Here is an 11,672-nt window from a genome sequence, read left to right as displayed (position 1 = left end):
ATATCCGACTCGTGCCATTGCCCCGGCGGTAATATGCGATATGTAGAAAACCCGAGAAGCGATCCTATATTATTTGGTTTGGTAAAATCGATTGTATAATCACTATATATTTCACTTTTCAAAGTGCTGTTATTTGTACGAAATAAAATGATTTTTGTCTTGTCCATTATTTTCTCTTGTAAGTATTTATTTAGCGCTTCGAGTTCATACGAACCATCCGGTATCGTGATCTCACCATCGGCATCAAAGTAAAATTTATTGTTTGTAAAGTCAACGTTTGGTATTGTGTTGAAAGCTTGAAAATCAACGAGTCCGAGTTCGTAATTATCATCCTTCAAGTCTATAGGTGGAAAGTAATCAGTGCTAAGCACAGAATTTTTTCCGCTTAACGTAAACGTCAACGACATCTTTGCAACTGTGAAGACTATGTGCATTGAAACTATTTTATACATTTCCAGCTAAAAAATGCAAGCAGAGTTGTCCACATACACTCGTATTGAATTTTTGATACTGCGTGTGATTGTATAAAATCGTTACATGCTTTCCGAAGTAGTTTATTAACTCTGTTGGTGGTCTCAGATTTCCAAAAGAATCGAAATATTTAACACAATTACCCCGCTTTACGTAAGCTACCCAGTGTGTACCAGGACCTTCCGATTTATCTAAATTCACGATACCGCATTCGTTTAAGAACGATTTAGAGGGTAAATTTGTACGCATGAAAACACCTCGAAAATATGGAAAGTTCAACTTTCGTGCAAAGTTATATAACTGTACATTTGTCATTGCGCCCTTTGGAAGCGTTACAATTTGCCGAAGCGCTTCTTTTTTTTTTCTTTAATTCCTTTTCCCCGTTTATATGGTGCAAGGTAAAGTCCATGTCCTTCCATAACACGATTGTGCCGTTTCACTTCCTCTAATGTTTTCCGTGCTGCAGATGCATCGTTGACTGCCTTGGCGATACCTGCTGCACCGCCAGCCACCGTGCCCAAAGCTGAAAGGCCTGCAAAAATAGGTACAAGTGCTGGAAGAAATCCCCCACGTTTTGCAACTGGAAGTTTGCGCGACTTCGTCTTCTTCTTCTTGTTACTTTTCCGCGGTGCCATTACTTTCTTCTTTGGCTAACTCTTTGGCTAACAATATTCCAGCAACGCGCGCAGACAAAAGTATTTTCCAATCTGGTGCGAATTCTTTTTGTGCTAATTCGAAGATCAAATTTACATATGCACATCGTACGGCTATCGTATAGGAAGTGAAATTTTTCCTGGGATGTTTGGGTTTATATAGGTAGAGAGAGAAGTTGCAAATGATGCAATACATTATGATTTATTAAAGTATAATTTCTAACATAATTTGTAACATAATCCTTTTTTCTCTGTTAAGATGCTGCTGATGCAGCTGTTATTATTGCCTGAATACCTAAAGCTACTAATTCACAATCGATAATTGAATTTGGATCATAAATATCAGTTTCTTTGATATGCTGCACAACCTCTGCATGCACTTTTACATCTCCGTATCCCCGAACTAATGCAACAAACTCTTTAAATTTTTGTTCCACCGAATACAGTTTATCATATAATGCATTATGCATTTCAATTATACAATCATTTAAAATTACCATTTTCTCAAATGTTTTTTTCATCATGCACATACATATATCATTGCTAATCAATTTAATTACTTTTACGCCATATAGCACTCCAAATTCAACACTTATATCATTAAAATTAATATTGTCGCGTGTATCTTTTGAATCGTCAAAGAAGCTGCATACGTTGTCCGCTTCGGCTACAATCAGCGACCACGTGACTATGCTCAGCTCCAGGCGGTTGTTTCGGCTGTCTGATAATATGAGTTGCGGGTAGAAATTGTCGCCAAGTATATTTATGCCGATTTCCAAATGCTTTGTACAAGAATCCGTCAATGGATATTTTCGACCCAAAATTCGACATGATAATTGTGGTGCGATTCTAGAACAAATAAATACCGTTTAAATATGTTATTGGAACAAATAAATACCAGCAGCGTTAAATGTAATGTGTTTCGAACACTTACTTCACGTCGTCCTGATGTTTTGTCATTTTTTTGCGTGCCTCTTCTTCTTGAGTAGAACTTGCGGGGCGCTTCCTTTGGCAAAAAAACTCTTTGAAACTTTGAGAATACATATTTCACTTTTCACAATACAATCTCGCGAACGATGCGCTTGCGGTGATGGTCAATTTGGTTTTGCGTATGCTTGAAACTTTAGCAAACCCCCTACCTTCTATAGTCACGAATTGCAGTGTCAGATTTGCTGCGTCAACAAAAAACTCATTTCCAAGACGTAGAAAAAATCATTTTCAAGACGTAGAAAAAGTGACCTTCCGATAAGAACAAACAGTTCAAGGTCATGGAGGGTGGGGGTAGGGTGTTATATTTCTGCTGACGATGTCAAATTTCAGTTCAAGGTTATGGGGTGGGGGGTTGTCATGGGGTTGGGGTGTCAAATTTCAGTTCAAGGTCATAGGGTGGGGAGAGGGGTGGATATTGTCGGGGTGGGGGGTATCATATTTCTGCTGACGGTGGTGTCAAATTTCAGTTCAAGGTCATAGGGTGGGGAGAGGGGTGGATATTGTCGGGGTGGGGGGTATCATATTTCTGCTGACGGTGGTGTCAAATTTCAGTTGAAGGTCATAGGGTGGGGAGAGGGGTGGATATTGTCGGGGTGGGGGGTATCATATTTCTGCTGACGGTGGTGTCAAATTTCAGTTCAAGGTCATAGGGTGGGGAGAGGGGTGGATATTGTCGGGGTGGGGGGTATCATATTTCTGCTGACGGTGTGGTGTCAAATTACAAAAAATGCTGACGCCAGTGATTTAGAATCCGCATAGAACAACTACTATAATAAGATATCGTGGCGGGCGCGCGGAAGGAGGAGGATCACCAATCCGGCTATAACAGACAAAATAAAATATACATTAATACACAAATCTAATAAATCTAATAAATGAAAACAGACAAGCAACTTACATCAATTTCGTATCCGAATAGATACCGCAGGTCGAAGACGTCGATGTTCTGACAGTGCCTTCGGACTCCTTCGACCCACAATTCATCTACGTTTCGCCGGTTGGCCGCCCGCTCCTGACGAAATCTTGCCACGTCCGCCACGTAAACAACTCCCAATTTTTTCATTGCGCCCGCTTTTAACAAAAACAACTAATTAAAAACAAATAAAATTAACACGCTCTGTTTGCAAAAATACGGCCAACGCCTCCAGCTGCAGCGATGTAATATTGCGCGCCATTGTAAATAATGAAAACGCGTCGGTGATGCGTTTATAAAGCACTGACAAACATCCCCCTCCAAACCCTAAAAAACTCGGCACTTCCAGTATCATGCTGCAAATTCTGAAATTAATCTGTCGAACGACTCGCATGAATTTGCAAGGTTTCTAAGAACTCCGAGTCAGACGTCTCTCTCATGAAATTACAAAGTTCGCAAGAATTTGACACCCTACAGGCTTATAAAGATATTTGGAAGTTAGTAATATTAAATAAAAATGAACTGTTACATGTTTATAATTATATAAAAAAAAAACGAAAATGAATAAATATTTTAATAAATATTAATTATTGAACTTCTTCTTATTTACTCCTCTTCCTGCTGGATGTTACAGGTTTATGGTTATTAGCTAAGCAACAGAAATCTAAAATCACCTTACACTATCTTACAAATACTACTGGTTCCACTAAAAAGTGTGAAATAAAATAATTTTTAACAAAAAAAAACATCCGACTTCGAAGTGCACTAAAAAGTATAAAATAATTTCTATTTCATTTATACCAATATTCCATAGCTATTAATAATATCAACTTAATCGTTAAATAGGATCCCAAATACATTTCAAAGTTTTCGGAGGCGGCGCAAAATTAAAAATACCCGAACAAACGATGCTGCCAATAACGATTTGATTGCGGTATGGCAAACTTGGTAATTAATAAGTCGTAAGAGAAAAATTATAGGTCCGGCTGAAAACATTTGTAATTGTAACGATTATATGAGAAATTGGCAGCACTCCTGATGTACATGTACTATACTGCAGTTCGCAAGAGATCATACTTAACTCGCGCCGCTCACTAGGTCTAGAGAGATTTTTTCAAGCTTTCAACACAATACCGAACGTTGACTTTACAAACAATAAATTTTACTTTGATGCTGATGGTGAGATTACGATACCGGATGGTTCGTACGAACTCGAAGCGCAAAATAAATACTTGCAAGAGAAAATAATGGACAAGACAAAAATCATTTTATTTCGTACAAATAACAGCACTTTGATAAATTAATTTTTAACAAAAAAAAATCCGACTTCGAAATGCACTAAAAAGTATAAAATAATTTCTATTTCATTTATATCTGTTGTAACGTGGTGACACCCGTGACACCCGTTGAAATATATGTAGTATCCTATTTAACGATTAAGTAGATTGTATTAATAGCTGTTGAATACAGATATAAATGAAATAGGAATTATTTTATACTTTTTAGTGCATTTCGAAGTCGGATTTTTTTTTGTTAAAAAGTATTTTATTTCACAATTTTTAGTGGAACGAGCAGTTGAACGAGTATTTGAAGGATATCGTAAGGATGTTTTGTATCTTTATTGGATACCTGATAACCGTCAACCAAAAAAAATATATTGATCAAATTCAGAATTGAAGGAAAAATTTATTTGAAAAATACAATGTATTTATTTGGGCCGCCGCCCCTCCCGCGATGTGGCCATTTGGGAGGGTAGCGGCGACGCGTATCCACCGCTGTTCTTCTTTCTGTAAAGTAAAATTCGACATATTAACATAACTCATCCATTTGAGAATTAAATTCTTTTATTACTTACGACGCAAATGAAAATTATATGTTCGATAATAAAATCCGTGATACATACTGCGCTTAGGTTTATCAGAACCTTGCGGCTGTTGTTGCGGCTGCGGCTGCTGTTGCTGTTGCTGCTGCTGTTGCGGCTGCGGCTGCTGTTGCTGCTGCTGCAGCTGCACCAAAGCGTTTGTCAGCGCTTCTTCTGAAAGAATAATAAAAAAAAGAAATATATTTTTAAATCATGCAGTATATTCGCTTATCTTCGATTAAAGTTGGAGTTATACTTACGATCAGTAGAGGTTGATTCCATTTTTCTGTGAAAAAAAAAGTTTAATTAATAAAATAAAAGAAAACAATCCGCATTTGTGGATAAAAATTTGAAAAGCAATCACCCCTATTTGTTTTTATTTTATTATTATATTGTTGCGTGTTTAGCGTGGTCAGCGCGGTCAGAAAAAACACACACCTGAGTAACGGTAACAAACAATTATATTTTGAACACAAAAGTATTTACAAGAGTAAAGCGTGGTCTGAAACTGTACAACTATTTACACTTACAATTAATTACACTAATTTTAGATGTAAGCACACGCGTGGACTGCATATAACAATACAATAAAGCGTGGACTGAAAAGTTATTGCGCGTGGGCAGAAACTAAGAAACTTGTAACGATCGGCGAGGACAGCGTGACACGTGTTGACACGTCGAACGATCGTACAAGAAGAAGAAGAATCGATCATGGCGTCGATCGTGCCGTTTCAGCGTGGAGAGGGGACCGCGTGGACAAAGTGGGCCCGAGAGGTGCTGCCGCTATCGGTAACGACGCACCAACGAAGTATTTTCGTTGCCAACTTCGCCGTTCGGCGTAGAATTGGGGAATTTCGCCAACATTTCCCCCCGGCCATCAGCGACTGGTCGATGATGTGGTCTGCGTGTCCGAGCTGTTCTGCGAGGGCTGATGAAGAATGGCCAGCTTGGCGATGGGCCGCGTGAGCGTCGTGGTGGCCGTCTTGAGTTCGACGACTCTGGTCAATCCGTCCTTGCCTGGTAGGAGTTTGAGAACCCGTGCCATGGGCCATTTCCCTGGGGGCAAGCGTTCATCAGTGATAAGAACAAGAGTGCCTACCTTGATCTCATTTGATGGATGGTGCCACTTCGAGATTGCCTGGAGTCGTTGAAGGTACTGCGTGGACCAGAGTCTCCAAAATTGTTGGAGGCGCTGTTGTAAAAATTGCCATCTTGACAAGCGATTGACTGCGACTTCCAGAAGCGTGGGCTCTGGCACTGCGTTGATCTGCGTTCCAATCAGGAAATGTCCTGGTGAGAGGGCTGCGATGTCGTCTGGATCGTCGCTGAGTGGTTCCAGTGGCCGCGAGTTGAGGATCGCTTCTATCTGCGTGAGCAATGTTACTGATTCCTCGTACGTCAGTAGAGCGTCCCCAATCGTCCTCTTGAGGTGAAACTTGAGAGATTTCACAACCGCTTCCCACTTTCCACCCATGTGAGGGGCGGCAGGAGGGTTGAAATGCCACTGAGTTCCGTCCTCAGCGAGCAGTGCTGCGATGTCCTGATTTTCCTGCGTGCTCTGCGTGAACTGCTTCTTTAATTGCGTGTCTGCTCCTTGGAAGTTGGTGCCGCAGTCTGAATAGAGAGCGGCCGCGATGCCTCGTCTTGAGGTAAATCTGCGATATCCTGCGATGAAAGCGTCTGTCGAGTAGTCCGAAACAACTTCCAAGTGCACGGCGGATGTTGCGAAGCACACAAATACGCAAATCCACCCTTTCTGCGTCTTGGCTCCTCTTCCCTTCCAAGTTTTCAGCGTGAGCGGTCCTGCGTAGTCCACCCCTGTGTGGGTGACCGGGCGTGATGAAGTGACTCGACAAAGAGGTAGTTGGCCCATCAGTTGATGGGCACGGATCCCCCTCTGCCGAGCACACTTCACACACCGCAGGATATGCGTTTTTACTGGAGCTCGTCCACCGATGATCCAGTAGCGTTGTCTGAGAAAGGCAAGAGTGGATTGCGTACCTCCGTGCATGGTCTGATGATGAGCGTGGTCGATGAGAAGCGTTGACAGTCTCGAATCACGAGGCAAAATTACCGGGTGTTTGCCATTGTGCGAAAGTTCTGAATGTTGGAGGCGCCCGCCTACTCTGGCGATTCCCTGATGGTCGAGGTAAGCGGTCAGCCTCGTGAAAGGATGTGTAGACGGAAGCGTTGTTCCCTTTGCGAGTGCAGCAAGTTCGTCTTTGAAGAACGTAGACTGCGTGGCCTGAATCCAGTAAATTCTGGCCCTTTCCATATCAGCTGCGGTGATGAGAAGCGTGGGCGAAGCATCTTGTCGTTTGAACAGCTTGTCCACGAATTTGAGGCAGAGAGCGGTGATTCTGCGTAATCTGTTAAAGGAAGAATATTTATAGATTAACTCCCATGAATATTCTTTTACTGCGTTTGCCGTGCGGAGTGCGACGACAGCACGAGCTTCTGGGGCGCCCAACTCGTCTGCATCGACACTGGTCTGCTTGGGCCACGCGTTCTGCGTTTGCGTGAGCCACGGTGGTGCCGTCCACCAAAGCGAGTGCTGCTGTAGCTGATCTGTCGTCATGCCTCTTGACGCGCAGTCAGCCGGATTCGATGATCCTGGTACATGCCTCCAGTGAAAGTTCTGCGTGATCTCCTGGATTTGGATTACCCTGTTGCTTACGTAATCCTTCCATTTGGAGGGGTGCGTCTTGATCCAAGCCAGCGTAACTTCTGAGTCCGTCCACATAAATGTCTGAGAAACGGGCATGTTCAAAGTAGCGTGAACATGCCGCATCAGTTTATAGAGTAGCAGCGCTGCTGTGAGTTCCAACCTCGGGATGGTCAGACGTTTGAGTGGTGTCACTCGCGTTTTCGAGCAGATGAGAGAAGTGTGGGTATCCGTGGACGGTGCGTGGACAACGAGATAGACGACGGCTGCCATTGCGAGGACAGAAGCATCTGAAAAACCATGTAGCTCAACTGTTGACGTGGTCAATGTGTTGAACCATCGTGGAATGCATAGCCTGGCCAGGCGCGATAAATCTTCTCTGATGCTGAGCCAGCGATTTGTAATTGAAAGAGGCAGCAGGTCGTCCCAGCCGAGTTCCTGTAACCAGAGCTCTTGAATGAGAATTTTGGCTCTAATAACTACAGGTGCAACAAACCGAGAGGATCAAATAGTTGTGCTACTTCTGAGAGGACGAGGCGTTTCGTGAACTGCGTGCGTTGAGTAGCTGATATGGTTGCGAAATTGAATGCGTCTTCATGCGGTGTCCATTTGATTCCGAGAATCTTGGTTTCGCAGTCGTCAAACGAAATTGATGCGTTGTTCTGATTATCTGCGAGGGCTTCAAGCAACGACTTGCTGGTAGAGTGCCATTTTGCCAACGGAAATCCACCCGCTTGGCAAAGTTGCGTTAGTTGACTTGCAACATCCTGTAGATGGTCAGCGGTGTCTGCACCACCAAAAATGTCATTAACGTACCTGACATTTTTGATGGGTTCGACGGCAAGGGGATATTTCCACCCTTCGTCGTCAGCGAGTTGCAAGAGCGTTCTCACGGCTAGGTACGGTGCAGCTTTCGTTCCGTACGTGACCGTGGTCAGCTGGTACTGCGTTTCCTGTTGAGTATCATCAAGCCAGAGTATCTGCTGCAAGCTCCAGTCCTCCGGATGCACCTTGATTTGCCGGTACATCTTCGTGACGTCGGTTGCAAACAGATGTTTGTATCTGCGTATCCAGATGAGCAGATCTGCGATGTTCAGCATAAGGTTCGGACCGGTGTGGAGAAGATCATTTAATGCGTGTCCTGAAGAAGTTGGGCTGGAGCCATTGAACACCACTCGCAAGGCGGTGGTCGTGCTGCCCAACTTGAGAACGCCATGGTGCGGAAGAAAGTACTGAAACGGACTGATTATTGAGTCATTGTTCAGTGTTACCATGTGGCCAAGCTGCTCATATTCGAGCATGAACTTGGTGTACAGCTGTTTGTACTGAGCGTCCTTGCTGAATCGTCGGAGTGTCCTCTGAAGACAATGGTGCGCCGTCTGGTATGAATTGCCAAGTGCTCGTGGATGGAGTTTGAGCGGCAATCGCACGATGTACCTTCCTGAGGAGTCTCGCGAATGCGTGGTCTGGAAGTGATCTTCGCACTCTTGCTCTTCTGGTGTGAGCAAGGGTGCCGTGTCCTACGGTGGCTCTTCTTGCGTCCAGAAGCGGCTGAGTAACTCACCCAACTGGCAATCGGTGTTACTGACCGTCACCTGATGAGAGGTCCTACGAATGGTCTGAATGCCCTTGAGGGGCCCGATTAAGAGCCAACCGAAGATCGAAAGTTGAGCGATCAACGGTGTTGAAGCGTTCCGGATGATGTTTGGCTTGATGACTTGCCCGTATGCGTCGGCTCCGAGAATAATGTCCACCGGTCTGGAGACGAGAAATTGCGGATCTGCTAGATTCAATTTCCCCAGATGCGATAGCAGCGTTGGACGAGCTGGTGGTTCGGATGGTAAGCAAATGGTCACCTTCGTCAGCACATGTGCTTGAATGGTGACTGAGAGTGGTCTGTAATTTGAATGGAGGGTAATATTGACCACTCCATTCGTCTGCGAGGTCCTTGCTCCACCAACTCCGTGGACATCCAATGAGGAGCGTTGTCTTCTGAGTCTGAGCTGCGTTACTAATGACTCTGAAACCAACGAGACTTCAGAGCCTGAATCAATGAGTATTCTTACTTGCTGCACTGCGAGGTCAGTGTGCACTCTTGCGAGTGCCGTTGCTAAAAGCGTGGTCCGTGGTCTGCGTGTACTGGTTGCGTGGGCTGAACGATTTCTGTGTGCGTGGGCTGCGATGGCTGCGGGTGCGTTGACGACTGCACCGTCACTTCAATGTGTGGTAGTTGAAGTGGTTGGCGTGGTCTGCGTGGTGGCTGCTGGAGCTGGCGTGGACGTGGTCTGCGATGGTGCCGTTGGTGGGAGACCAGGCACTAGCACCTTGCTAATATCCGCACCGTGGAGCATAGTGTGGTGTATCTCCTCGCAGATCTTGCACCGTTGTCGTGTTCGGCAGCTGCGCAGGTTGTGGTGGCCAAGACAGTTCACGCAAAGCGCGTGTGCCTTGACCACGTTGGCGCGGTCGTGCGGGGTCAGAGCTCTAAATGGTGGGCATGCTGACAGAAAGTGATCTTTCTGGCAGAAAGCGCACGGGTAGAGTGCGGACTGCGTGGACCTGGCGTTGGCTGCGGGTGCTGCGGGGGCGGGAGCAACTGTTCGTGTAGTTCCTGCGTGGGCTGCGACTCGTGCTGGAGCGGAACGTTGTTGCGAAGGCTGCGTGGTCCTGGCTGTCGTGGTCGGCGTGGGCTGTACGGCACGAGCAGTACTCAGCTGCTCCAGCTGTTCTAGCGTGCGTGCGCGTGCGAGCAGAAACGTGGTCAGCTGTTCGAGTGTAGGATAGTCCTTCGTCGTGGCCAGCGAGGACTCCCAATGCTCGCGCGTGTCCGCGTCGAGCAGTCTCACGAGCATGGTGAGGAGGAAACAGTTGTGGACGTCCTCCAGTCCGAACGAGCGGAGCGCTTGCTGCGTCTCCTGGATGATATTCACCATCTTCAGGAGCGAGGCCGCCTTGCGCATTTTCATCGGCTTGAGGTTGGCAAGCCGATCCATGTGCGACTGCACGTTTAGCCGCTTGTTATCGTAGCGGCCATCAAGCAGCTGCCATGCTTGATCAAGCGCGCCATCTGTAGTTGGCAAATAGCTGATCAAATATGCCGTGTGGCCTGTAACGGCTCCCTTCAAGTACAGGAACTTGTCGTGGGCTGCGAGGTCGGCGCGTTCGCTGATGACAGAGGCAAAATGGGCCTTAAACTCTGCCCATTTGCTATAGTCTCCCTCCAATTTCGGGAGAGCGATCTCGGGGAGTCGTGATCGGCTTGCCGAGGACTGCGTGGGCGCGTCGGTCGTCGGGGTCGTCGTGGTCTGCGAGGGCTGCTCGTTCTGCTTAATTTTCCGCTCAAGCTGCGCCAGCAACTTGCGAGCAGAAAGTACGACGCGCGCTTCATTGGAAGCCACCTTTTCCTTGAGATAGGCGTGGTCGAGCTGCGTGGACGGCCAAACCTTTGAGAGGGCAGCGTGTTCGCGCTGGAAATCAACATGAATCTCCAGAATCGTGTCCCTCATGAGCTCCGGTTCTTCTGGCGCGACGTCTGCGGGGGCCTTGTTGAGGGTCACCTGCAGGTCCTCCACCATGGCCAGGAGGGTGTCAAGACGCTCCTCCTGGACACGGGAGCGCACCTGGAGCTCCGCTGTGAGGCGCGTGGGCGAGCGTGTGCGCGTGGTCTGCGTGGTCTCTTCAGGAACTTGAAGCGTGGTCGGCGAGCGTGGACGAGCGGCCTGCGATGGCTGCGTGGTCGCTTCCGTTGCGTGGTCTGCGTCGAGCTCTGTTGCCGTCATGGCCGCCGGCGTCTCTTCCGGTTTCGAGGCCGGAGACGGATCGCGCCGGAGTCACTACGCGTAATGGTGGTGAAACAACCGTTAAGCGTCACTACGCGAACCGTTACACAAGCCGGGTGTGTTAATCCGGCTCGAAGGACCAAAATGTTGCGTGTTTAGCGTGGTCAGCGCGGTCAGAAAAAACACACAGCTGAGTAACGGTAACAAACAATTATATTTTGAACACAAAAGTATTTACAAGAGTAAAGCGTGGTCCGAAACTATACAACTATTTACACTTACAATTAATTACAATAAACACACGCGTGGACTGAAATAAAATAAATAAAGCGTGGGCTGA

The 11,672-nt window shown here is 46.2% G+C and overlaps 1 protein-coding gene across 1 annotated transcript; it reads right to left on the bottom strand.

Moving 5' to 3' along the window:
- Window positions 1-9,769: 9,769 nt before the first annotated feature.
- LOC123988839 lies at window positions 9,770-11,332 on the bottom strand. Its single transcript, XM_046289594.1, has one exon. The coding sequence runs from the start codon at window positions 11,330-11,332 to the stop codon at window positions 9,770-9,772; it is 1,563 nt and encodes a 520-aa protein (XP_046145550.1).
- Between the last annotated feature and the right edge of the window lie 340 nt (window positions 11,333-11,672).

This window comes from Osmia bicornis, unplaced genomic scaffold (assembly GCF_907164935.1).
Source record: "Osmia bicornis bicornis unplaced genomic scaffold, iOsmBic2.1, whole genome shotgun sequence".
NCBI classification, from domain to species: Eukaryota; Metazoa; Arthropoda; class Insecta; order Hymenoptera; family Megachilidae; genus Osmia; species Osmia bicornis.
The sequence above is the reverse complement of the archived record's forward strand: the minus strand, read 5'-3'. Positions and strand labels throughout refer to the sequence as shown.

Coding starts and splice junctions, on each gene's coding strand:
- LOC123988839 (XM_046289594.1), bottom strand. CDS start 11,332: ATGACGGCAACAGAGCTCGACGCAGACCACGCAACGGAAGCGACCACG.